A 26,932-nucleotide genomic window follows, 5' to 3' on the forward strand; every position below is an offset into this window, starting at 1 on the left:
TGGCAGGTCTTATTATCAGTATATCAATATACGGTATACACTATATTTCTAAAAACATTACGACGCCTGCCTTTAAATGCGCATGAACTTTATTGGTGTCCCAGTCTTAGTCCACGGGGTTCAATATTGAATTGGCCCTCCCTTTGCAGCTATAACTGCTTCAACTCTTCTGGAAAGGCTGTCCACAAGGTTTAGGAGTGTGTCTATGGGAATGTTTGACCATTCTTCCAGAAGAACATTTGTGAGATCAGGCACTGATGTGCAGGAGAAGGTCTGGCTTGCAGTCTCCGCTTGTATTCATTCTCAAAGGTGTTCTATTGGGTAGAGATCAGGACTCTGTGCAGGCCAGTCAAGTTCCTCCACAACAAAATAGCTCATCCATGTCTTTATGGACCTTGCTTTGTGCACCGCTGCGCAGTCATGTTGGAACAGGAAGGGGCCATCCCCAAACTGTTCCCACAAAGTTGGGAGCATGAAATTGTCCAAAATATATTGGTATGCTGACGCCTTAAGAGTGCCCTTCACTGGAACTAAGGGGCCAAGCCCAACCCCTGAAAAACATACCCACACCATAATCCCCCCTCCTCAAATGATTTGGACCAGTGCAACTTTCCAACTCAGGGAAAGTTTAAAATTGCAAGTGTTAATACTGTAGCTATTTTTTTCTAGGGGAGAGGAGAAACCGTTTTACTTACCTAATCCTCCACTTTCCTACAGATGGCTCTTCAGCAATGGACTGTCCCTTGGTGTCCTCATGTCCAATGTAGGGCTGATTACATCAGGACCCTAGACTGCTAGAATATTCTGTTCCTCTAGACCAGTCTTCTCCGAACTGCCGGATGTTGCCCTTTTCTTTCTTTTATCTGGACCTTGGGGCATTATTCCCCTCACTGTCAGCAACAGTGGGGCATAGTTTCTGCCACTGACATCAACCATAAGGCACTATTCCTCCCACTGATACCAATGATGGGGCACTATTCCCTCCACTGACACCAGTGATGGGGCACTCTTCCTCCCACTGACGACAACAATAGGGCACTATTCATCAACCTAATACCAAAGATAGGGCATTGTTTACTCCCACTGACACCAATGATGGAGGACTATTCCCTCCACTGACACCAATGATGGGGCACTATTCCCTCCACTGACACCAATGATGGGGCACTATTCCCTCCACTGACACCAATGATGGAGGACTATTCCCTCCACTGACACCAATGATGGAGGACTATTCCCTCCACTGACACCAATGATGGAGGACTATTCCCTCCACTGACACCAATGATGGAGGACTATTCCCTCCACTGACACCAATGATGGAGGACTATTCCCTCCACTGACACCAATGATGGGGCACTATTCCCTCCACTGACACCAATGAGGGGGCACTATTCCCTCCACTGACACCAATGATGGGGCACTATTCCCTCCACTGACACCAATGATGGAGGACTATTCCCTCCACTGACACCAATGATGGGACACTATTCCCTCCACTAACACCAATGATGGAGGACTATTCACTCCACTGACACCAATGATGGGACACTATTCCCTCCACTAACACCAATGATGGAGGACTATTCCCTCCACTAACACCAATGATGGTGGACTATTCCCTCCACTGACACCAATGATGGAGGACTATTCCCTCCACTGACACCAATGATGGAGGACTATTCCCTCCACTGACACCAATGATGGAGGACTATTCCCTCCACTGACACCAATGATGGAGGACTATTCCCTCCACTGACACCAATGATGGAGGACTATTCCCTCCACTGACACCAATGATGGGGCACTATTCCCTCCACTGACACCAATGAGGGGGCACTATTCCCTCCACTGACACCAATGATGGGGCACTATTCCCTCCACTGACACCAATGATGGAGGACTATTCCCTCCACTGACACCAATGATGGGACACTATTCCCTCCACTAACACCAATGATGGAGGACTATTCACTCCACTGACACCAATGATGGGACACTATTCCCTCCACTAACACCAATGATGGAGGACTATTCCCTCCACTAACACCAATGATGGTGGACTATTCCCTCCACTGACACCAATGATGGGGGACTATTCCCTCCACTGACACCAATGATGGGGCACTATTCCCTCCACTGACACCAATGATGGGGGACTATTCCCTCCATTGACACCAATGATGGAGGACTATTCCCTCCACTGACACCAATGATGGGGCACTATTCCCTCCACTGACACCAATGATGGAGCACTATTCCCTCCACTGACACCAATGATGGAGGACTATTCCCTCCACTGACACCAATGATGGGGGACTATTCCCTCCACTGACACCAATGATGGGGCACTATTCCCTCCACTGACACCAATGATGGGGGACTATTCCCTCCACTGACACCAATGATGGGGCACTATTCCCTCCACTGACACCAATGATGGGGGACTATTCCCTCCATTGACACCAATGATGGAGGACTATTCCCTCCATTGACACCAATGATGGAGGACTATTCCCTCCACTGACACCAATGATGGAGGACTATTCCCTCCATTGACACCAATGATGGAGGACTATTCCCTCCACTGACACCAATGATGGGGCACTATTCCCTCCACTGACACCAATGATGGAGCACTATTCCCTCCACTGACACCAATGATGGAGGACTATTCCCTCCACTGACACCAATGATGGGGGACTATTCCCTCCACTGACACCAATGATGGGGCACTATTCCCTCCACTGACACCAATGATGGGGGACTATTCCCTCCACTGACACCAATGATGGGGCACTATTCCCTCCACTGACACCAATGATGGGGGACTATTCCCTCCATTGACACCAATGATGGGGGATTATTCCCTCCACTGACACCAATGATGGGGCACTCTTGCTCCCACTGACAACAACATTGGGGCACTATTCATCAACCTAATACCAAAGATAGGGCGTTGTTTACTGCCACTGACACCAAGACTCCCACTGGCCATGGTCCGGTCCCCATCAAGTTTGAAGGACCATAAACCGGCCCTTTGTTTAGAAAGTTTGGAGACCCCTGCACTAGACCAAAATGAGCAATTATCCCAATTATAAGATAAGTATTACAGTTTATTCCTCTGCCCCTACACTTAACGAGCATTCAGCCCATTGTGAAGAGGCGCTACTGCAAGGGCATTTTTGTATAGTGCCCAGAGTTGGGCTCCAACCTAACTATATAGGACAACACTTTTTTGTAAATTTACCAATTATTTATTTTATTGCAAAATGATAAGTACATGCAGGCATATTACATCAGAGATAAAAATTATAGATGAAAAATATTGGCACAACCATGGTTTGCTTCATTTTAGGTTTCTTCTGATGAAGAAAGTGCACTTCTGTCAAAAATAGAAGCTTTGCAAAAGGAAAATCTTCTACTGAGATCATCTCTAAAAGAAAAAGAGGATATGGTGGAAAAGCTCAATAAAACCATTAAGAATAAGGTATCATATCATGAATTATTTTCAAAAATCTAAAGTTAAAAAATGTGTGATGGATTCCACCAGACTCCGATTCCTGAGTCATTCTCTGATTTCTTTAGTGAAAGAATAGACTGTGATGCTCAAAGCAATCAGCCAATGTTCTATTTCATCCTGTAAATGGCACTAGAAAGGTAATATTTGATTGGCTGTTTTTAGATGTTCCTTCAGTCACTTTAATATATTGGACCCCTGGAAGCAGCATCTGTTCTCCTTTGCTATTTTTTACTTTGAGGCCTGTGGCTTTATTAATCTGTGCCAACCCAGCTTCCCTACTGTTTTATTATGCTAAGGAAATCGTAGTTACTCAATGGAAATCACAAACTTCTTCTACACTGGTCCAATGACTTATAGATACTTATTAATCAAATTATCCTGATGTACAGAATTACATATAAGGCCCGAGGTTGCCTTAAGAAATTTGAAAAAAATATGGTCTCCTTGTATAAATTCACAAGCTACAATAACACCTGATTAAAGTGTTTTTTTTGTTTACCTTAAAGAAGAACTGCAGTCTGCTCACATAATTTGTAATAAAAACATCTTTGCCATTCTGAAGCTTCCCTCCAACCACTTTGTATAGTACAGTAGCGAGTAACGCGGTTAACGAGCATTTCGCAATACGAGCAATTATTTTTAAAAAAATCCTAACTCAGTTTGCGAATGTTGTCTCGCAAAACGAGTAGGATTCAAGCCTCTGCGGTGTGCAGTACCGCATTTGGCCAGAGGTGCGGGGGCGCCGTTGACACTCAGAACGGTTAGGAGCCATTCGGCAATACTCAGAAACACTAGAAAATACTCAGTTCCCGAGTCTTTCCAAGTCTTTCCGAGGGTTTCCAAGTGCAGCCAAGTGGTCTCGGAGTATTTCTGAGTGTCTCCGGCGCCCCCCCCCACCTCTGGCACATGCGGTATTGCATCCAATAGAAGTCAATGCGGAACAAATTATCTTTGTTTCCATTGACTTCAATGGGGAAACTTGCTTTGATATGCGAGTGCTTTGGATTACAAGCTTTCTCCTGGAATGGATTATGCTCGTAATCCAAGGTTACACTGTATTTTATATATACTGTGATTCTGTACTTGCCAAATATGCTGATGCTGCAGAAATCTCCCTCCACTAAGTCTGACTGCAGCCATTTTAACTGAGGACAGCAGAAGCTGCTGCCTGTTCACTTTCTGGATTTACACGGACACACAGAGGCACACTTCCAGCTCTGCAGCTCTCCTCGGCCCTCTTATGACTCACCCCACTTCCTGGAAAACTCTCACAAGAGAGAGAGCTGTGCATGATGTCATAAGCCTAGGCTAGTGACCAAACAAGAAACAGGAAGTGGGCTGTATAAGTTAGAAAAAAATGTTTTACTACCCAAAGTTAAAACAACAAGGGCAGAAGATTTAATAGATGGAAAGTTAAAAAAATGACTGAAGTTCCACTTTAAGGCATTCTCTGCATTAAAGTGAAACTTTACCCATGACAACTTGATAAAAAATAATGTTCTTTAGCAAGAAACATATTTCCCATTAATATTTATGCTACCAAAATGAGTGTGTGCTGTAAATTGCCTCCAACATTGCTTCTGTTTCTTCTTGCTGGAGGCTGCCATTTTGCTGAAGCCCAGAGCTCCTAAACAGTGGTAAAACTTTAGGCTGTCAGCAGATCGGCCTCTACAAATTCGGCACAGTGCCTAAAAATAGAAAGTAACTGAGCATGTGCAGAGCAGGGTGAGACAGTGTATTACTGGATTTTAAACAGTGTACACTTCTTTTTAATGTTTTACATAGCTATACTTGCAGAAGGGTCCAGGCTAAAGTGATCTAGCAGGATGGACTAAAGTTCCACTTTAATGTAGAAAAACCTTCAGTATGCAGCTCCCCCATCTGCCCCCCTATACTTACCTGAGCTTGATTTTGATCCAGCGATGTGCATGAGAGCAGCGGCTCTCCCAGGTGTCTCCCTCCTCACTGGTGATGAGGTTCTTTGACTCTCCCAGAACTATTTGAATTATCTGACTGTCTACAATGTGATATTGGGAATCTATGACATATATTCCTGCTCTGTATGGTAATGCTATACTAAGTGGACTTAAGTTCATCTATCTTCTGTTTTTTTGGGTTTTTTTTCCATTTATTTTTTTTCTTGGTACATTTTGTACTTTTGTACTTGTGCAAAAAACAATACAATTTACCTTTAAATCTATGCCAGATTCAACAATACAGTGAGTCATTTTTTACAGTAGCATAAGTTAATATATACTGTATATATACAGTATATTGTGTGGAGTTAGCTTAAGTGGGGATCACTCTCCCTGGGAAAAAGGTAGTCCAAAAGCCAGGTACTTTCCCACATACAGTGAGGTGATTAAAGTATTCGATCCCCTGCTGATTTTGTACATTTGCCCACTGACAAAGAAATGATCAGTCTATAATTTTATAGGTTTATTTTAACAGTGAGAGACAGAATAACAACAAAGATACCCAGAAAAACACGTTATACATTGATTTGCATTTTTATGAGTGAAATAAGTATTTGACCCCCTAGTAAAACCTGACTTAGTACTTGGTGGCGAAACCCTTGTTGGCAATCAGAGGTCAGACGTTTCTTGTAGTTGGCCACCAGGTTTTCACACATCTCAGGAGGGATTTTGTCCCACTCTCTTTGCAGATCCTCTCCAAGTCATGAAGGTTTTCGAGGCTGATGTTTGGTAACTCGAACTTTCAGCTCCCTCCACATATTTTCTATGGGATTAAGGTCTGGAGACTGGCTAGGCCACTCCAGGACCTTAATGTGCTTCTTCTTGAGCCACTGTTTTGTTGCCTTGGCCGTGTGTTTTGAGTCATTGTCATGCTTGAATGCCCATCCAGCCCTGGCTGAGAGAAGGCAAGATTTGACGGTACATGGCCCCGTCCATCGTCTTTTGGATGCGCTGAAGTTGTCCTGTCCCCTTAGCAGAAAAACACTCCCAAAGCCAAATGTTTCCGCCTCCATATTTGACGGTGGGGATGGTGTTCTTGGGGTCATAGGCAGCATTCCTCCTCCTCCAAACACAGCAAGTTGAGTTGATGCCAAAGAGCTTGATTTTGGTCTCATCTGACCACAACACTTTCACCCAGTTCTCTGAATCATTCAGATGTTTATTGGCAAACTTCAGACAGGCCTGTACATGTGCCATCTTGAGCTGTGGGACTGCAGGATTTCAGTCCTTCACGGCGTAGTGTGTTTGCAATTGTTTTCTTGGTGACTATGGTCCCAGCTGCCTCAAGATCATTGACAAGATTCTACTCTATAGTTCTGGGCTAACCGTTCTTAAGGTCATTGAAACTCCACGAGGTGAGATCTTGCATGGAGCCCCAGACAGAGGGAAATTGACAGTTATTTTGTGTTTCTTATATTTGCGAATAATCACACCAACTGTTGTCACCCTCTCACCAAGCTGCTAGGCAATGGTCTTGTAGCCCATTCCAGCCTTGTGTAGGTGTACAAACTTGTCCCAGACATCCTTGGACAGCTCTTTGGTCTTGGCCATTGTGGAGAAATTGGAATCTGATTGATTGCTTCTGTGGACAGGTGTCTTTTATACAGGTAACAAGCTGAGATTAGGAGCACTCTCTTTAAGAGAGTGCTCCTAATCTCAGCCCGTTACCTGTATAGAAGACATCTGGGAGCCAGAAATCTTGCAAAATCAGCAGGGGATCAAATACTTTTTCCCTCACTGTATGAAAGCATGCAAGGTGACACATAGCATCCCTCAACCACCTTGCTTTTCATTATGTCACCATATATACTGTCTATGTGTATATATACTGTGTGTGTACATATATTGTAGCAGTGGGACCCCTTGCTACTTAGAAAATTGCTGGTTTACGCCAGATTTTTGGAGAGGCAGGCACGCTGATTGCACAGCTGTGTCCTGGGCTATTAGTTGTGACATGACTATGGCTCAGGGCTCCACCCAACAGACAGGAGGTCTGCGCAGGGGAGTCAGGTGGACTTCCTCCTCTCCAGGAGTTAGAGAGGCTGCATGGGGCAGACAGAGCGTGCATGTCTGCAGTAGGCAGATGTAGTCTGTGACAAAGGAGCAAGGAGCTGATCAGGACTAAGCTAGAAGAGAGCTTGACTCTAAGGCTACTTTCACACTGGGGCCGCCAGAGCGTTAGCACTAAAGTGCCGCCTATCTTATCACCTCTTTTCCCCGAAGAAGGGGTTAAAAGCGCCGAGTTTCAAGGGCAGGGCATTTTGGGAGCACTGTATAAGCACTCCCAAACCGCCCCAAAGATGCTGCTTGCAGGACTTTTTCTAACGTCACACAAGCGGTGCGCCCCTGTGTGAAAGCACTTGGGCTTTCACATTTTGGCAACATGGGAGGCAGTTTTCAGGCACTTTACAGGCGCTATTTCTAGCGCTAAAATGCCAGAAAACTGCCTCAGTGTGAAAGGAGCCTAAGGAACGCTTTTGGTCTGAGGAGCAGACCTAAGGCCTAGGCTGGAGGCCTGAAGCAGCCGCGTGGCAAGAGAGTAAGACAGGGGGCTGAAGTATTTTGATTGTGCAAGTTACAGTGATGCTGGAACCCCCTGTGTGGGCTACTGATGTCTTTTGTGAACTTTTCCATCCTTTTAAATAAAATTGGGCTACCATGCCCTTAAAAACAGTTTTGGACTGGGGCACTCATTGAAAACGCACCTACCGCTTGAGTCTGATCCCCAATCTTACAAAAAAAAAAAAATATATATATATATATACATAAAGTATCTCACAAAAGTACAGCCCTCACATTTTTGTAAATATTTTATTATATCTTTTCATGTGACAACACTGAAGAAATGACACTTTCCTTCAATGTAAAGTAGTGAGTGTACAGCTTGTATAAGGGCCCTTTCACACGTGTGGACTGTTCAGATCCGCCTGTCAGTTTTTTCAACGGACCTGAACGGTCGCTCCATACATCTCTATGGAGCGACAGATGTCAGCGGGGACATGTCCGCTGACATCCGATCCACCCCGATCCGCTCCGCATAATCCAGACGGATGGAAACCCTATTTTCCATCTGTATTGCGGATCGGATGAAAACAGACAGGCGGTCCATTTTCATCCGATCCCCACCATAGAGGAGAGCGGAGATCTGACAGGTCCCTTTCGGCTCAGCGGGGCTCAACGGAGCGATCCCTGATGAGCAAGCGCATAGCTGAATACGGATCCACACATGTGAAGGGGGCTTAACAGTGCAAATTTTCTGTCCCCTCAAAACAACTCAACACACCGCTGGCAACAAAAGAGAGTACACCCTTAGGCCTCTTTCACACGGCCTGTCCTGAACGGACACTCCATGGAGGTCTATGGAGCGTCGGATGTCAGCGGTGACATGTCCGCTGACATACGACCTGCTCCGATCCGAAAAAGTGTAACGGAGGAAAAACCTACTGTTCCATCCGTTATCGGATCGGGTGACGACAGACTCTCCGGTCCATCATCACCCGATCCCCCATAGGGGAGAGCGGCACTCTGACAGGTCCCTCGCTGCACAGTGTGCAGCGAGGGACCTGTCATTTTCCTGCTCAGCGGGGATCGGCAGAGCGATCCCCGCTGAGCAAGCGGATGTTCACGGGGCGGATCATCACTGATCTGCCCCATGTGAAAGAGCCCCTAAGTGAAAATGTCCAAATTGAGCCCAAAGTGTCAATATTTTGTTTGGCCACCATTACACTGTTATACAAGCTGTACACTCACTACTTTACATTGTAGCAAAGTGTAATTTCTTCAGTGTTGTCACATGAAAAGATATAATAAAATATTTAGAAAAAATGTGAGGGGTGTACTCACTTTTGTGAGATACTGTATATATGTAATTTCAAAGTAATTTTCATTTTTTTTTATCTGGCGATCCTGCTATTAAGGTTCTTGCTTATGGACTTTCTGTTATAGGGTTTTGTCCCTCTCTCCTAGTGCTCATGTGTTGTCACCTTGTCACAAGGGCTTCTACAGGAAACTACAGGTGGCATTTTCAATACATTACACAGACATGTTGTGATCATCAGGAAAAGGTCCGACGGAATGATTCCGTTGGACATTCCGATTGTGTGTGGGCTTCATTGGACTTTTTCTTTCTAAAATTCAGACAGACCTAGAAATAGAACATGTTTCAAATCTTTCCGACTGACTCAATTACTATCAGGAAAACCGTTCGTCTGTATGCTAGTCCGACAGACCAAAAACGACGCAAGGGCAGCTATTGGCTACTGGCTATTGAACTTCCTTTTTCTAGTCCCGTCATACGTCATCACATTCTAAACAAACAGACTTTGGTGTGATCGTGTGTAGGCAAGTCCGTTTCGTCGGAACTCTGTTGGAAAGAGTAGACTCTGACGGAAAGTCCACCCAGAAGGACGAAAGTTCCGCCCTGCTGTCATTTTGCTATAGGTCGGGCAGGACCTGGTTAAAGTAAGCTTAGCCCATACATCAGTCATTGTTTTTTTTTTTATTCCCACCATTCACACATTTGACACGGCCCTGCTGACCAACTGTACTCTGCCCAACTGGTTTCTGTATACTGTCCTGCTGACCTCCCATCCTTTGCCCCTCTGACATTTTTTACTGGACCATCACTTTAGACTGGCCCAGGCTTGATCTAGTATCTACAGAATCTGGAGTTTGTTTATTATTATTATTATTATTATTTAAGGTACTTATATAGCACCATCATTTTACACAGCACTTTACATATACATTATACATTCACATCAATCCCTACCCTCAAGGAGCTTACAATCTAAGTTCCCTAAACTCACATTCATATACTAGGGCCAATTTAGACAGAAACCAATTAACCTACCAGCATGTCTTTGGAGTGTGGGAGGAAACCGGAGTACCCAGAGGAAACCCACGCAGGCACAGGGAGAACATGCAAACTCCAGGTAGGTAGTGTCATGGTTGGTATTCGAATCAACGACCCTTTTTACTGCTAGGCAAGGGTGCTACTCACTACACCACTGTGCTGCCCTTGTTTACATTCTCTTCCAAAAGTTTTCTACCTGCTATGACCACACAGTAGATTCCCACAGACCTCAGTATTACTGTATCCCATGGCCAGATATGCTGGCCATGGGATACTGGGATGGCAGATACTGCGATGACTGGGATGGCAGTCCCCTTAGAGGTCAGCCTCTTTTACAGGCTGGCACTGTATGTTTGTTTTTTTTTTTTTAAGTCTGTTGTACATCAATGGACAGCTAAGCAGAGACACCAATGCAAATGCATATTTGAAGAACTATAAGGTCAGACTGATATGTGATTTGTTCTTAAAGTTTTCTTCTTTCATGAGCCAAAAAAAAGTGCTAAATAACAGACTGTCCTGGTGATTCAGTGGTATCGTCAGCCAAGATTTAAATTTTTCATGAAAAGCTCCCAAGTGCTAGGACATTAATGGAACAAACCATTAATGGTTTTATAGTAAATCAATACATGGAACTATGCCATTCAGAGCATACATTAATAATGCACAGCTTGTCCCATTCATCAGTAGGATGCCTTCAAGAAAACAATATTGTGCTTTTTTTTAAACATTTCCCAACCATTGTGCTGCTAAGTGATGCTGGGTCATGGTTTTACCTTAGACGAATCACGCTACTGTATACAGAGATATAAGAAATATTTGCCCCCTTCTTTTTTAAAGGAATCCGCTATTTTGGTCAGTTCTAATACATTGTAGAAGGAATAGAGCCCAAGAGTAAGAAAATGACACCAATATGTATTTCATACCTAAGTGTCTTTACACAGCAAGGCAACTAGCAGTTTCATAGGAAGTTCAACAATTGTCTGCCCCCTTATTTCTCTCACTACAGGTGTACTTTAACCACTTCAGCCCCGGAAGAATTTACTCCCTTCCTGACCAGAGCATTTTTTGCGATTCGGCACTGCGTCGCTTTAACTGACAATTGCGCGGTCGTGCGACGTGGCTCCCAAACAAAATTGACGTCCTTTTTTTCGCACAAATAGAGCTTTCTTTTGGTGGTATTTGATCACCTCTGTGGTTTTTATTTTTTGCGCTATAAACAAATAAATAGCGACAATTTTGAAAAAAACACATTATTTTTTACTTTTTGCTATAATAAATATCCCCCAAAAATATTTAAAAAAACGTTTTTTTCCTCAGTTTAGGCCGATACGTACTCTTTTCTACATATTTTTGGTAAAAAAAAATCACAATAAGCATTTATTGATTGGTTTGCGCAGTTATAACGTTTACAAAATAGGGGATAGTTTTATGGCATTTTTATTAATTTTTTTTTACTAGTAATGGTGGCGATCAACGATTTTTATCATGACTGCGACATTACGGCGGACACATCGAACATTTTTGACACATTTTTGGGACCATTGTCATTTATACAGCAATCAGTGCTAAACAAATGCACTGATTCCTGTGTAAATGACACTGGCAGTGAAGGGGTTAACCACTAGGGGGCTAGGGAGGGGTTAAGTATGTCCTGGGGAGTGTTACAAATTGTGGGGGGGCGTGGCTACATGTGACACGTCACTGATCTCTGCTCCCGATCACAGGGTGCAAAGATCAGTGACACTGTCACTAGGCAGAACGGGGAGATGCTTGTTTACATTAGCATCTCCCCGTTCATCCTCTCCGTGAGGTGATCGCGTGACCCGACTCACGGAGCTCACAGCGTGCACGCAATGGCACGGCAGCAAATTCAAAGGGACGTACGGGTACGCCCATTTGCCCAGCCGTGCCATTCTGCCGACGTACATTGCCGGTCGGGAACCGGTTAAATTTAAAGTGTAAATATGGCCAAAATCAAAAATCACGCATGCTGCAGTCTGTCACTGGTATCAACAAAGTCATTTTTCTTTTTCTGAATCCCTCCTGTAACATTGTTCTATTACCTGTGTGACAGAGGGAGGCTCTGTCCCTGTAAGTATATAGGACAATGTGACACAGTATAAGAGTTAACGTGAGGTTCGGAAATATAATTTCTGAGTGGAGAAAGCTGTGTTTTTGGCTTTCTCAAGATTCGGTAGTTCTGAATCAAAACATTAAATTCTGTGTCCAGGTTTTGCTAGATGCCTGCAATCTGGCTGACTACACAGTTGTGCAGGGTCATTATATACTCAGGTCTGAGAATTGCTCAAAGCACCCATTTTGGAGACTGCTCCCGGTGTAGGAGATACCCGGGGTCAGGGGGCCCCAACCAAAAGCCACGAGACAGTTATCTCATTTAGGGGGTCAGGTGGCCCAGCCAGAAGCCACGAGACAGAGGCCTCAATGAGCAGTCAGAGGACCCAGCAAGAAGCCATATTTAGGCTCCATTCACACCTGAGCATAGCGATTTACTGGCGTTTTTCAGGCATTTTTTTTTAAAAGCCCTTTTGCAGCTTTATACAAGCAGTTTTAGAAGCGTAATACAAGTGTTTTTACAGCTTCAGTAATTTTTTTGTTTAGCAAATAGAAAGCACTAGAGGAGGAGAGGAAATTAGGGGTGCAGAGCTGCTATTTGAGCAGAAAACGCTTGTAAAATGCTCAAGTCAGGCTTTTCTATTGAAGTCTATGGGGCCAAAAATGCTTGTAACCTACCAAAAAAAAAGCTCATGTAATTTTGAGAGACAGGCGTTTTGCTTCAGGCGACAGAATGCTAAGATGTGAACCGGGGCCATTGAAGTGAATGGGATTTGGCTTGTTGAACATTTTAGAACTGCAAGCTCCAAGCAGAAAATCGCTCAGGTGCGAACGTGGCCTAAATCATCTCGCACTCATTAGTTAAACAAACATACAGTATTTTGCTTTCACTTACAATTACTATTTTTCCATTTCCTTGTAAAATGAGGCCTCCTGTAATCTCTGTAAGCTTTTTTGTAGTGATAAGAAACACGAGTCTAGATCTACAGCTCATCACCAGCTAAGAGGGAGGGGTTGGAATAGTAACTGTCAGCTTGTGTTGTGAATGACAGTGGCTGGAGAGACACAAGCCCACAAGAACACAAACAAGCTACTACTTTAGTCTCTGTTGGACAAGTGTAGTGGCTGGCTTTGTGCTCCTCCTCAGCTGTAGTCATTCACAACACAAGCTGACAATTACTACTTCACTCTCTCTACCCTAAAAAAGTAGCAGTGGATCCGGGCTCAGTTTTTCTCATCAGTTGGCAGAGGAGATCAGAGAAGGCACAGGGCTCTATGGCAGAGCTGCAGATGTTCCGTCTGAAAGCTTTCAGAGGAGGGGGAAGAGGTCGTGAAGCATCTGTGTGCACTCTCTGTACTGGCCCCTCTCCGCTGAGCTCCATTTCTTCATCCAGCATAGTAAGATAGTGGTGGAATGAATTACCTTACAATGCTGCTCAGCAAGCAACCCCTGCAAATATTTGAATGGGACCAAGTGTGATGTGCACTAGGCCCCATGGGGGTTTACCAAACGTTTTCATCTTCTGGCAAGGCTTATTCCTTAAAGTCACACCAGACCTTAAAAAGGCTTGTTAAATTCCCCAGAGGACCCTGCGCACATAGCAATTGTCCCCAGGGCCGGTGCTACCACTAGGCAAACTAGGCAGCCGCCTAGGGCGCACTGCTGCCTAGGGCGCCCGGCCACTGGTGTTCCCACTCTCTTCTCTCTGCAGCAAGCAACTAAGTCTCAGCATCAGCAGGCTGCTGCGGCTCCGTTCGCTCATAGTGTCAGAGGCAAGAAGCAAGCAAACATTCATTGATGGGCACTGGTAGGCTACATTTGATGGGCGCTGGTGAGGCTGCATTCGATGGGCGCTGGTGAGGCTGCATTCGATGGGCACTTCATTAAAAGGGTGGGGTATAAATGGGCAGGGCAAAGGGGTGGAGTCAGGGGTGGAGCAAGGGAGGGACGGCAAAATTAGGTTTCGCCTAGGGTGTCAAAAATCTTTGCACCAGTCCTGATTGTCCCTGTTAAAATCAGTGCTGTGGTTCCTAAGCAGCATTGTTAGACAGGCCCTCCTACCACCCACTGCTAGCCGACAATGCTGGACAAAGTAGTACTAAGAGGAGAGGGTGGAACAAACAGAGCCCACACAGTCCCATCTCCTCTGCACGCTGCAAACAGAACATCTACAGCCCTCCCTGTTGTCATGCAGCCTGTGACCCTCTGCTCCTTCTGTAGAAATGAAAGGCTTAGCCTGCAACCTCCCACAGCTTCCTCTGAATTCTGCAGCCATGCTTCCTCTGCTACTTTTTAAAACGCTGGACCTGCAATCTCCCATATCTGTCAGCTAGTTCAGAAGAGATTATTACAGTAGTAGGTGGCTTGTGTTTTGTGAATTACAGCGGCTGGGGAGAAGGGCCACTCATTCACAATAGCGCATGCCAGCAGTTATTACATTTGTCCAAGATAGACTTATGTAGTTGTTGCCCGTGCATGTTGTTGTCGGCTTGTGTGTTTTTGAATGATCGGTGCTGTTACAATGCTCTCCAAATACTGAAACCCATATACCATTTTTTTTTTTTTGCCTATAGTTGCACTTCAAGTCAATATTGTGTACTAAGTTTAATGGCCGAGTTTAAGAGTTAGGTTTTTTTTATTTATTTATTTTTATAAATGCATTCTGTATTTAGTTTGCATAAATAAAGAATACAAACAATGGAAAGATCAAGCAAAGTATTAGGTATGTTTGGCACACCAGGCAGTACGCAGCTTAAAGGGACATTAATTGTTCAATGAAATACAGTCAGCATTCAGACATACCAACACAGAGGAAACTCAGAGCAGATCATTGCTGAAAAGATGTGGGATTTAAATAAAAAATAAACATTCATACTCACCTAGGTTGATGACCTGCAAGAGAAGTATGGCCAAACACACTTTTGGCCATACTTCTCCTTTAACAGTAATCCGAAGGCAGCAGTATTTACCACAGACCCCAAGTCAGTTTTAGTATAGGAAAGAAGAAAGAAATGGCTGCACATCCAGAACTTCCGATTGCCTTTTATTTTGTTTCACAAAGATAACACCAAAGACACCAAACTTTAGTACCGTATTTATCGGCGTATAACACGCACTTTTTTCCCCTTAAAATCAGGGGAAAATCGTAGGTGCGTGTTATACGCCAATCCCCCGCCGATTGTGAGCCTTTTGGCAGCTCTCGGCGGCTTTCGGCCACTCTCGGTGGCTTTCGGCCATTCTAGCCGCCTTTCGGCGGCTCTCACAGTCCCGCGTGAGCCCCTGTAAGTCGCCGAGAATGGCCGAAAGCCGCCGAGACACGCCGAGAGCTGCCGAGAATGGCCGAGAGCCGCCGAGCGCGGCGGCGCCATTTTTAAATGACACAAGGGCAAGGCTGCAGATTGACACTCACAAGGCTGCAATGATGGACAAGACTACAGATGGACACTCACAAGGCTACACTGACACTGACAACGCTGCAATGATGGACTAGGCTACAGATGGACACTGACAAGGCTGCATTGATAGGCATTTAAATGTAAGTTTTTTTCCTTAAAATTCCCTCCTAAACTTGGGGTGCATGTTATACACCGGCGCGTGTTATACGCCGATAAATACGGTATATATTGTTTGTTTTTAATGGCTTTAATAAAGTGTATGTTCCCCAGAATTTCATATTCTTGATATGTGTCTGCTGTACAATGTACTTTTATTACAAAATATCCCGACATACCTGGTGATCCTGACTGGTAAGACTGCATTTTCTTTCTTTACAAATGTTGCAAGAATCAGGACACTGGAGGGCTTAAGGCATTGCAAGAACTACAACATTCTATACAGTGCAGTAGCTCATATTGACCAAAAATTCCTTTTATCAGTTAAATGCAGTTAACATGAATTGCATATTAATGATTGCATTGGTTCCTGTGCTGTATTCCTCATTCAGTGTCTTACTAAAATAAAGCCTACTGGTTAAATGACCTATACTAAACTGGTCTAATAAACACTTATCTGTTGCTGTTTGCATTATTCTGTAGCTTTTTGACACCAACTGCTGTATTCAACAAAATGTATTTCAACAATAATCTTGAAATTAAACGAATAAATGGTATGATGAAAAGAAATGCAGACAGTGAAAATTGGGGTGTCCCCAAACATTAGTGGTTAGTGTAGGCATGACCCCTTACACTGGTAGTCAGTGGACAATTTCCCAGGTATTAGTAGTCAGTCCAACCTCAGGTGGAACTCTAGAGTTCCAAGAAGCTCTGGCTGGGAAAGACTGTTACTAGTCCCTTTTATATTTCTTCTGCTTGCACAGTATCCACAGTTCAGGTCTTCTTCGGGCCTACTGCACACGTACAGTTTGAGGTGCAAAACATGGTCTTGAGTAAAATCCTGGAGGCTGTATGTGGCCATACTCTGATATACATCAATGCTTCTGTGCAGTAGTGTCAACATGCACATGTGCGTATAATGTATTCCCCAACTGCGGAATTTCTGTGTTCTGTAAATATGTCAAACTCATGCGTGCAATTCCTTGATGAACACCATGATCAGGAGGGAATATTATTGCTTCTGAAAGGGAAAATTTGTTCTCAGACCTTCACTCTTGCAAACATTTATCTCCCAAATCCCAATTCACTTCCAACCCTTGAGGCCTTTCTGTCCACCCATGACCCTTTTCTCGAAGGAACTCTTGTCTTAGGAGGAGACTTCAATTTAACCTTGGATCCTCACAGGGATTCCTCTTCAAACTTATCTTCTCTACTTCGGGGAACCTGACTTCACCTCAAAGACCTTTTGCACACTCTTCAATTGGTCTATATATGGAAAATATATTTTATCCGCAGGAGCGGGACTATACCTAATGTTCATGGTTCTTACTCCAGAATTTATTTTTTCTAAAACATTCCTTGATCCCCCTGGTCACCAAGACAGACATCAGCCACATCACACTCTCTGACCATGCTCCAATCACTTTGGAGCTTGCACTTTTCCAGGCGTCCCCCAAGACTTCTACGTGCTGACTCAACGAGGTGCTCTTGAAAGATCCTGAAATTGCGGCAGATATTCTTAAGGAAATTACCTTATACTTCTCTACTAATGTAGGCTCTGTGGAAAATCCACTTTCTGTGCAGTCTTTACACAAATGCTATATTAGGGGAATCATACTTCAACATGGTCATGCGGCCAAACAACGTTGCAACAAAACCTTATCCGACCTTCTGGCTCGACTCCATTCCTTAGAATGGCAACACAAGACCAGACCAGACCATATGATTGAAACGGAACTGGTTAGACTCCGGAAGGCCATAAGGGATCATTGCCTATATGAAGCGAAACATGTTCTGTTAAAGGCCTATCATTTTGTTTTTACAAAAAAGGAGATAAGTGCGGCCGCCTACTGGCCAATGCCTTACGCACCAAGCGCTAACAGACATACGTTCCAGTTCTACTTTTGTCGTCGGGTTCTAAAGTTCATTCTTCTTGAACTAGCAGAGAGTTTCCATGACTTTTACTCCTAAATTATATAATTTAAGCCAACCTCCCACTTCTGATTTGTCGTCCGGCGCTCTTCGTACATCTGTGACTATCTTAGGGAATCCAATCTCCCTACACTGAATACGGAGGAGCGAGAGGATCTCTCTAAGCCCATTACAGTAGAAGAATTTGCATCAGCCATAGCTGACACTCAGTCTGGTAAGGCTCCTGGCTCCTACGGAGTTACCCTCCCTTACTATAAACGGTACCAGAACTCCTTGGCACCTTACTTCATCACGGTCTTTAACGCTGTCTTGGAAGGACACAGTTTCCCTGCGGACATGCAACGTGCCTCTATTTTGGTGATCCCTAAGTCGGGTAAGGACCCATTGCTATGTGCCAGCTATAGGCCTATCTCCCTTCTGAAATTATTCACCAAAATCCTGGCTTCTAGGATGAGTGTCTGATTACATCGCTTAATTGCAACAGATTAAGTCTGTTTTATTCAGAGTAGAGAGGCTAGGGACAACACTATTCGGACACTGAAAATAAATATATTATATTACCGTATATACTCGAGTATAAGTCGAATTTTTCAGCCCTTTTTTTTGGGCTGAAAGTGCCCCCCTCGACTTATACTCGAGTCACCGCCATCTGTCTGCATGATCAGCGTGTCATGCAGGCAGACGGCGGCCGGCGTGTGATAATACCGTTCGGAGGCTATTCCATCTTTCAAGACATTCTCTCATCCTCGTCCGTGGTATGAGAATGAGAGAATGTCCGTGATAGGCTGACCTCTGACTGCTGAGTGTTCTGCCTATCACAGACGAGGAGGAGGCGTGGCTTTTGAACAGTGGAATGGCCGCTGAAGTGTATTATCACACACTGATCGGAGGATGGAGATCGCCACAGGGAGGATGGAGATCACCACAGGGAGGATGGAGATCGCCACAGGGAGGTTGCACAGGACACAGGTAGGCTGCACAGGGACACAGGACACATGCACGCAGGACACAGGACACATGTACAGGACACAGGACACATGCACAGGACACATGCACAGGACACAGGGACACATACACATGTACAGGACACATGTACAGGACACAGGGACACAGACACATGTACAGGACACATGTACAAGACACCTGCACAGGACACATACACATGTACAGGACACAGGACACATGCACATGTACAGGACACATGCACATGTACAGGACACAGGACACGTGCACAGGATACAGGTAGGCTGCACAGGACACAGGGAGGCATGCAGCTGCAGATGGGCATTGTTGGCCCTCTTTTTCCACTTACAGTAGCTGCTGCATTTCTCACCCTCATCTTATACTCGGGTGAATAATTTTTTCCCAGTTTTTTGTGGTAAATTAAGGGTCTCGACTTAAACTCAGATCGACTTATACTCGAGTATATACGGTATATTATTATTATTATTTTTTTTTTTACAAAACAAAGGTGTTTTATTGTTGCCAAGACGAATAAGACAGAGCATACAGATTAGCTTGAAACAAAACCTTACAAAATGCTCGGATACCATACAGAAGTTAAGAACAGACACAACTCTAATTAACAGAGTAATTGATTATGTATACGTTTGCAATCAGAGATAAACAGCTACAGGATTGAACAGGAGACAGAGAATTATAACTAGTACACATACACATCCCCCTCCCTTCAAGTCTCTACATGCTCACCCAGGGCCCACACCTTGTCATATTTCCATTGGCATCCTCTATTAATGTAGGTTAATCTATACATGGGTAGGGCTGCATCTATCAAGTCTTCCCAGGAAGAGAGAGAAGGGGGGGGGGGGAATTGATATCCACTTCAGGAGAATCTCCTTCTTTGCATAAAACAGAAGGTAGGATATCAGCAGTTTCAGGTGATGAGAACGTTGCGCATCATGATGGACCCCCAGCAGAGCCAACTCAGGTGTAACTGGAAGGGACAACTGCAGCCTAAGATTAATTTCACTGAAGACCTCTGACCAAAATGTTATAATCGGGCATTCCCAGAACATATGAAGGAAAAATCCCACTTGTGTCCTGCATTTGGGGCATATCGGGTCTCGGTCTGAGAAAATACGATGTAATTTCTGAGGAGTGTAGTATACCCTGTGTAGGAACTTAACCTGAATAAGTTTGTCCCTAGAGGAGATTACTAATCTGGGTCCCTGCTCCAGACAGTCATCCCAGTCCTCCCTGTCCAGTGACAGTAGATCACTCTGCCACACCTTCCACAACCCCTCCATCTTAGGGGAGTCAGTGCCCAGAAGCACAGTATACAAGGTCGATAAGGGTTTGTCCAAGTCACCGGGGGGAGACTAAGTCCTCAATAGGGTCAGCCTGGAGGAGTGGCAGCTGGGGAAACTGTGCTCTAGTGGCGTGCCGCAGTTGAAGATATCGAAACCGCATCCACTGGGGCAGTTGAAATTTGTGGATTAAGTCACCTATGGGGAGTAAAGCTCCCTGATGCATGACGACGCTGAACATATTAGAAACAGCAAAACGCTCCTGTATTCCCCTTTTTTGCTTCTGTCCACAGACGGTGAGAAGGTCTTTGACAGGTTGGACTGGGCTTTTCTCCAAGAGACACTCAAATTTGTGGGAATGCCAGACCCCATCCTGTCTTGGATGTCAGCCCCTTATAGGAATCCCACTGCTACAGTACGGGTAAATGGTTACTATTCCAGCCCCTTTTCCTTCTCAAACTGCACCAAACAGGGTTGTCCCCTGTCGTCCCCCCCCCCCCCCCCCCCACTAGTCATTCTCTCTCCGGAGCCCTTTCTACAACATATCAGAGGTAACCCGTCCATCCGAGGCATTGAAGCCAGCAAATAACAACACAAAGTGGCGGCGTACACCGACGACCTTTTATTTTATATTACTGCACCTCTTACCTCCTTACCTTCCTTGGTGCAGGAGTTGAAACGCTATAGTAGCTTGTCTAAGTTCAACTTACAAAAATCTGAGGCCCTAAATGTCTCATTACCAGAGCAAGCTTGCACCCTTTTTTCACGTTCAAATGGGCTGCCTGCTTGATTCAATCTCTAGGAACGAAAATCCCTCTGAACCTAAATGACATTCTTCCTCTCACCTATCAGCCTTTCCTGTCAACGCTAACCGCTGACCTTAAAGTGAGACTTTCTGGCCCTTTTCCTGGTTTGCCACTGTAACGTACTTAAGATGAACGCAATGCCCAGACTCCTGTACTTATTGCAGGCACTGCCAATAAAAATACCTCAGATACCTCAATACCTTTTTTCACGCAGTACATTCGGTATTTATCAAATTCATCTGGCGTTACTGTTATGACCTAAGCTGAAGGGTGGTGTGGGTTTCCCGGATCCAGCTCTGTATTACCTATTTAACTATTCATTCATTCATTGGCCCCACTTTAGCGGAACTGGACACACTTTTCCGACTAGCTTCACTAAGCAGTTTCCCATCCCCAGTGACTTTGATTGGTCACCCAGGGTTCATACCTGGTCTCACTGATCCAACTTTTCTTTTGCAAAGCTCACAGGGACTTCTGAGGGCCTCTCAGCTCTTAGGATTGTCCAGTTGGATATCTACAGAGACTTTGTGCAGAAATCCTCCCTATGCAGTAAATATCAGGAGACCACGTACAAAATTATGACTCGGTATGAAACCCCATCAGTTCTAACAAAGATTTTTCCTCATCAGATGGATCGCTGTTGACGGCGTGGCCTCCATTCGGGTACCCTCCTACATATTTTTGGGGAGTGTCCTACGCTTGCCAACCAGTGCTTAAGCTCATACATAAATTCAGACATTTCTTTACAAGATAACCCAGCTGCGGTCATACTTAACTTTACCCCATTGTCAAGAAAACGTTACCACAAATCTCTTCTCAAACATCTCCTTAATGCTGCACGGGCTTGCATTCCACCTCTGTGGAAGCAACAGTCTGCCCCAATGGTGGCCCAGTGGCTCGCAAGGGTGAAGGACATAAAGCAAATTGAAGATCTGATCTCCGCTTTATGGGATAAGTCATAAGAACATAAGTCCAGATGGTTTTACTGGGACCTCTTCCGCTTCCCTGACGACTTCCTCCAATATACAGTGCCTTGCAAAAGTATTCACCCCCTTGGCTTTTTACCTATTTTGTTACATTACAGCCTTTAGTTCAATGTTTTTTTAATCTGCATTATATGTGATGGATCAGAACACAATAGTCTAAGTTGGTGAAGTAAAATTAGAAATATATAATCTATTTTTCAGAAATAAAAAACTGATAATTGGCATGTTGTATGTATTCATCACCTTTGTTATGTAGCTCATAAAAAGCTCTGGTGCAGCCAATTACCTTCAGAAGTCACACAATTAGTGAAATGATGTATACCTGTGTGCAATCTAAGTGTCACATGATCTGTCATTACATATACACACCTTTTTGAAGGGCCCCAGAGGCTGCAACACCTAAGCAAGAGGCACCACTAACCAAACACTGCCATGAAGACCAAGGAACGCCCCAAACAAGTAAGGGAAGTACACGTCAGGGTTAGGTTATATAAAAAAAAAAATCCAAATCTTTGATGATCCCTAGGAGCACCATCAAATCTATCATAACCAAATAGAACATGGCACAACAGAAAACCTGCCAAAAGATGGCCGCACACCAAAACTAATGGACCGGGCAAAGAGGGCATTAATCATAGTGGCAGCACAGAGACCTAAAGTAACCCTGGAGGAGCTGCAGAATTCCACAGCAGAGACTGGAGTATCTGTACATAGGATGACAATAAGCCGTACGCTCCATAGAGTTTGGCTTTATGGCAGAGTGGCCAGAAGAAAGCCATTACTTTCAGCAAAAAACAAAATGGCATGTTTTGAGTTTGCGAAAAGGCATGTGGTAGACTCCCAAAATTTATGGAGGAAGGTGCTCTGCTCTGATGAGACTAAAATTTAACTTTTTGGCCATCAAAGAAAACGCTATGTCTGGCACAAACCCAACACATCACATCAGCTAAAAAAACACCATCCCCACAGTGAAACATGGTGGTGGCAGCATCATGCTGTGGGGATGTTTTTTAGTAGTCGGGACTGGGAAACTGGTCAGAGTTGAGGGAAAGATGGATTGTGCTAAATACAGGGATATTCTTAAGCAAAACCTGTAACACTCTGTGTGTGTGTGTGATTTGATGCTAGGACGGAGGTTCACCTTCTAGCAGGACAATGACCCCAAACACACTGCTAAAGCAACACTTGAGTGGTTTAAGGGGAAACATATAAATGTGTTGGAATGGCCTAGTCAAAGCCCAGACCTCAATCCAATAGAAAATCTGTGATCAGACTTAAAGATTGTTGTTCACAAGTGCAAAACATCCAACTTGAAGGAGCTGGAGCAGTTTTAGAAGGAGGAATGGGCAAAAATCCCAGTGGTAAGATGTGGCAAGCTTATAGAGACTTATCCAAAGCGACTTGATGCTGTGATAGCCGCAAAAGGTGGCTCTACAAAGTATTCACTTTAGGGGGGTGAATAGTTATGCACATTGACTTTTTCTGTTATTTTGTCCTATTTTGTTGTTTGCTTCACAATAAAAAAAAAAAAAAATTCAAAGTTGTGGGCATGTTCTGTAAATTAAATGATGCAAATCCTCAAACAATCCATATTAATTCCAGGTTGTGAGGCAACAAAACATGAAAAATGCCAAGGGGGGGAATACTTTTGCAAGGCACTGTACCTTATTTAACCACTAAGCCACCGCCCACCGTCATATGACGGCTGGACGAGGCTTCTGTTGTTCTGGGAGGACGTCATATGACGTCCTCACCCTCCCGAGCCACTAGTGGGCGCGCGCGCGCCGGCGGCGGCGCGCGCGTGTGCCCGCTGCGTCACTCGGGACCCGGTGCGCGTGCCCGGCGGCCGCGATGTCCGCCGGGCACCCGCGATTGCCGGGTAACAGAGCAGGAGCGTGGATCTGTGCATGTAAACACAGATCCACGTCCTGTCAGAGAGGAGAGGAGACCGATGGCGTGTCCCTTGTACATAGGGACAGCGATCGGTCACCTCCCCCAGTCAGTCCCCTCCCCCCACAGTTAGAATCACCTCCTTAGGTCATACATTAACCCCTCGAGCGCCCCCTAGTGTTAACCCCTTCCCTGCCAGTCACATTTACACAGTAATCAATGCAATTTTATAGCATTGATCGCTGTATAAATGTGAATGGTCCCAAAAATGTGTCAAAAGTGTCCGATGTGTCCGCCGCAATATCGTAGTCACAATAAAAATTGCAGATCGCCGCCATTACTAGTAAAAAATAAATAAATAATAAAAATGCTATAAATCTATCCCCTATTTTGTAGACGCTATAACTTTTGCGCAAACCAATCAATATACGCTTATCGCAATTTCTTTTTACCAAAAATATGTAGAAGAATACGTATCGGCCTAAACTGAGGAAAAAATTTGTTAAAAAAAAAAAAAAAAATTGGATATTTATTGTAGCAAAAAGTAAAAAATATTGTGTTTTTTCAAAATTGTCCCTCTTCTTTTGTTTATAGCGCAATAAATAAAAACCGCAGAGGTGATCAAATACCACCAAAAGAAAGCTCTATTTGTGGGGAAAAAATGATAAAAATTTAATTAAGGTGCAGTGTAACATGACCGCGCAATTGTCATTCAAAGTGCGACAGCGCTGAAAACTGAAAAATGGCTTGGGCAGGAAGGGGGTGTAAGTGCCCTGTATTGAGGTGGTTAAGATTCATTGTCGGTGGTCCTCACTGCTTGACTGACGCTGTTGATCCTTGCTTCTTGGAGGTGACCCCTCCATCTCTCTCCCTATTTATTTTATTTATTTATTTATAAACTTTCTTTCTCCCTTTCACTCTTTCTTCATCTGCTTCCTTTCTATTTCCTTTAAAATAAATAAATATAGTGTGTACAAGCGTGTGTTATTTACGCTGTTTTTAGACTTCCCTCTACGACGTGATAGATTTTCCTGGCAATTTGGGGTTAACCCCCTCAGACAAGCTTGCCTTCAGCCCAACCTATTAAAAGGGTTCTATACATGTAGGTACGATTTTTTTTTGTATTTCCTATCACATTTAATGCTTGTTTCGATCTTTTGCAATACAGTACGCAGTTTTGGTTGTACCTCCTTTTATAAGCTTTACGCGAAAGCACGTTCACTTCTAGGGCCAGCTGTACGTACCACCTACGGGTGTGCAGGGGAAAGCTTCATGTTTTTCAGGAGATCATATTTTGCACCTCCAACCATTTTGTGTGAATGAGATTATTTGAAAATACTTGTTATTTTTATATTTACTTCATGGCACTTCCGGTCCTGGATGCCTAGGCAAATATGTCTAATTACAAATACGTGAAAGTAGGTGCTACTAGCTCCCAGTATTATAATGTGGCTTTATCACCTCTGGCAGAAGCAGCTAACTTCTCATCCACATGATCTGTATAAGCAAAGTAAAGCTGGCACTCCAGTGTATACTCTGCAATTGTGTGTTAATGGGGGGGGGGGTGTAACAAATGAAGGCCACAAATATCAATGCGTTTCAGCCAAACTGGTCTTATTCATAAGGCCAGTTTGGCTGACACGCATTGACATTTGTGGCCATCATTTGTTACACCCCAATAAACACAAGAATGCAGAGTATACACCAGAATGCTGGCTTGTCTTTACCTATACGAATTATGTCTAATTAGGCTATTCTGTGGACTCCTGGGATACTAGCGTCATTGATCCTAGCAGTCTTGGGGCATCCTGTCATCAACAATGTGCGCTGGGTAGCTAGCTGTACCCAAATCCTGAAAATGCATAGGAGCGGGCTTCAGATGCTCATATCTGCAAAGGCCGCTGACAAAATTCCTGGAGGAGATATATAAAGATTTTACAGGTACATACTATGTGGACGGTTATAGGAATATCCAAGTTGGATGCTGCAAGTCACAAGAATCACAAGGATACTTTTATTACATTTTTACATATATTTTGGATAGGAGACTGCAGCTCCTCTTTAATAACTACTTTTTGCATGCCAAAAATGTAGGTCTTAATTGCAGTTTAATATGAGACAAAAAAATTCTGAAGAAATGTTCTTGTCAGAGCACTTTTCATACAAAACCGCCTATGTCATTGTAACAAGGGGTTAAATTCTGTGTTACATTTATTCATAGGTTCATTCATATATTTACCCTTTCAGATATGTGGTCAGTAAATGCAAGGATTTAAACACACAACACAAAGAATGTGATAAAAAGTTTTACTAGAAATAATAGATTTTATGAATGGTGTGTGTGTTTTTTTTTTTTTTTTTTTGCATATGTAACAACCATTTTGAAGTCTGTATGTAGCTGGCTTGGCCTTGAATTGAAAACAACAATATTCTTTCACTGCAGACATTGCAGTTTGCCAAAGACATTGAACTTGAAGTAAACAGCCATAAAACAACCAGGCAGTCGCTGGACAGAAGCCAGAAATCAGTGGAAGAGAAGGAGCAGCTCCTGAATTATAACATTCTGCATTATGAAAATATCAACAGAGAACTGCAGAGTCAGGTGAGTGCTATGCATATCCATCAGTCGAAACCTCTTGGGAATATGTCTTCATTCTAAAATATAAACTAATGTGACATCTTCTGTGTTTTATGAAAGTATGAAGAGACAGTGGCAGCACTTCGGGAACAAAGCCAAATAGAGGTCAACATCAGAGATGAAAAGATCCATAAACTGAAGCAACAGATCTCGGAAATTTTCAGAAATAAGTCATGGTACATTTAACCTGCAGATTTGACCTTTTTCTTCTTCACTTGCTCTAACAGTTATGTAATGGAGAAGTGCAACAGCCTGGCACTGTACTCTTTCAAAAGTAGGCAGTTTCACCTACCTATCATTTTTAAAATAAAATGCAGTAAACGTATGATACCCCTTTTAGGAACCCTGACACCCAGGGCCAAAAGCATGGAGGGCACTAATGTAGGATCTGGGAAATTTCACTTTATAGCCATAAAACCGGTCATACTGTAGAT

The 26,932-nt window shown here is 43.9% G+C and overlaps 1 protein-coding gene across 4 annotated transcripts in view; it reads left to right on the forward strand.

Moving 5' to 3' along the window:
• LOC141140680 (uncharacterized) overlaps positions 1-26,932 on the forward strand; it is a 64,270-nt gene that overhangs the window by 12,315 nt on the left and 25,023 nt on the right. For 3 of the 4 annotated variants that reach the window (XM_073628096.1, XM_073628099.1, XM_073628098.1), the window contains exons 3-5: positions 3,359-3,490; positions 26,304-26,462; positions 26,559-26,674. In XM_073628096.1, the coding sequence (XP_073484197.1) occupies positions 3,359-3,490; positions 26,304-26,462; positions 26,559-26,674 (407 nt within the window). The remainder of the gene's footprint in view (positions 1-3,358; positions 3,491-26,303; positions 26,463-26,558; positions 26,675-26,932) is intronic. The other variant, XM_073628100.1, reaches the window with a different exon arrangement.

The sequence above is a fragment of the Aquarana catesbeiana genome, linkage group LG04 (genome assembly GCF_042186555.1).
Source record: "Aquarana catesbeiana isolate 2022-GZ linkage group LG04, ASM4218655v1, whole genome shotgun sequence".
NCBI lineage: Eukaryota > Metazoa > Chordata > Amphibia > Anura > Ranidae > Aquarana > Aquarana catesbeiana.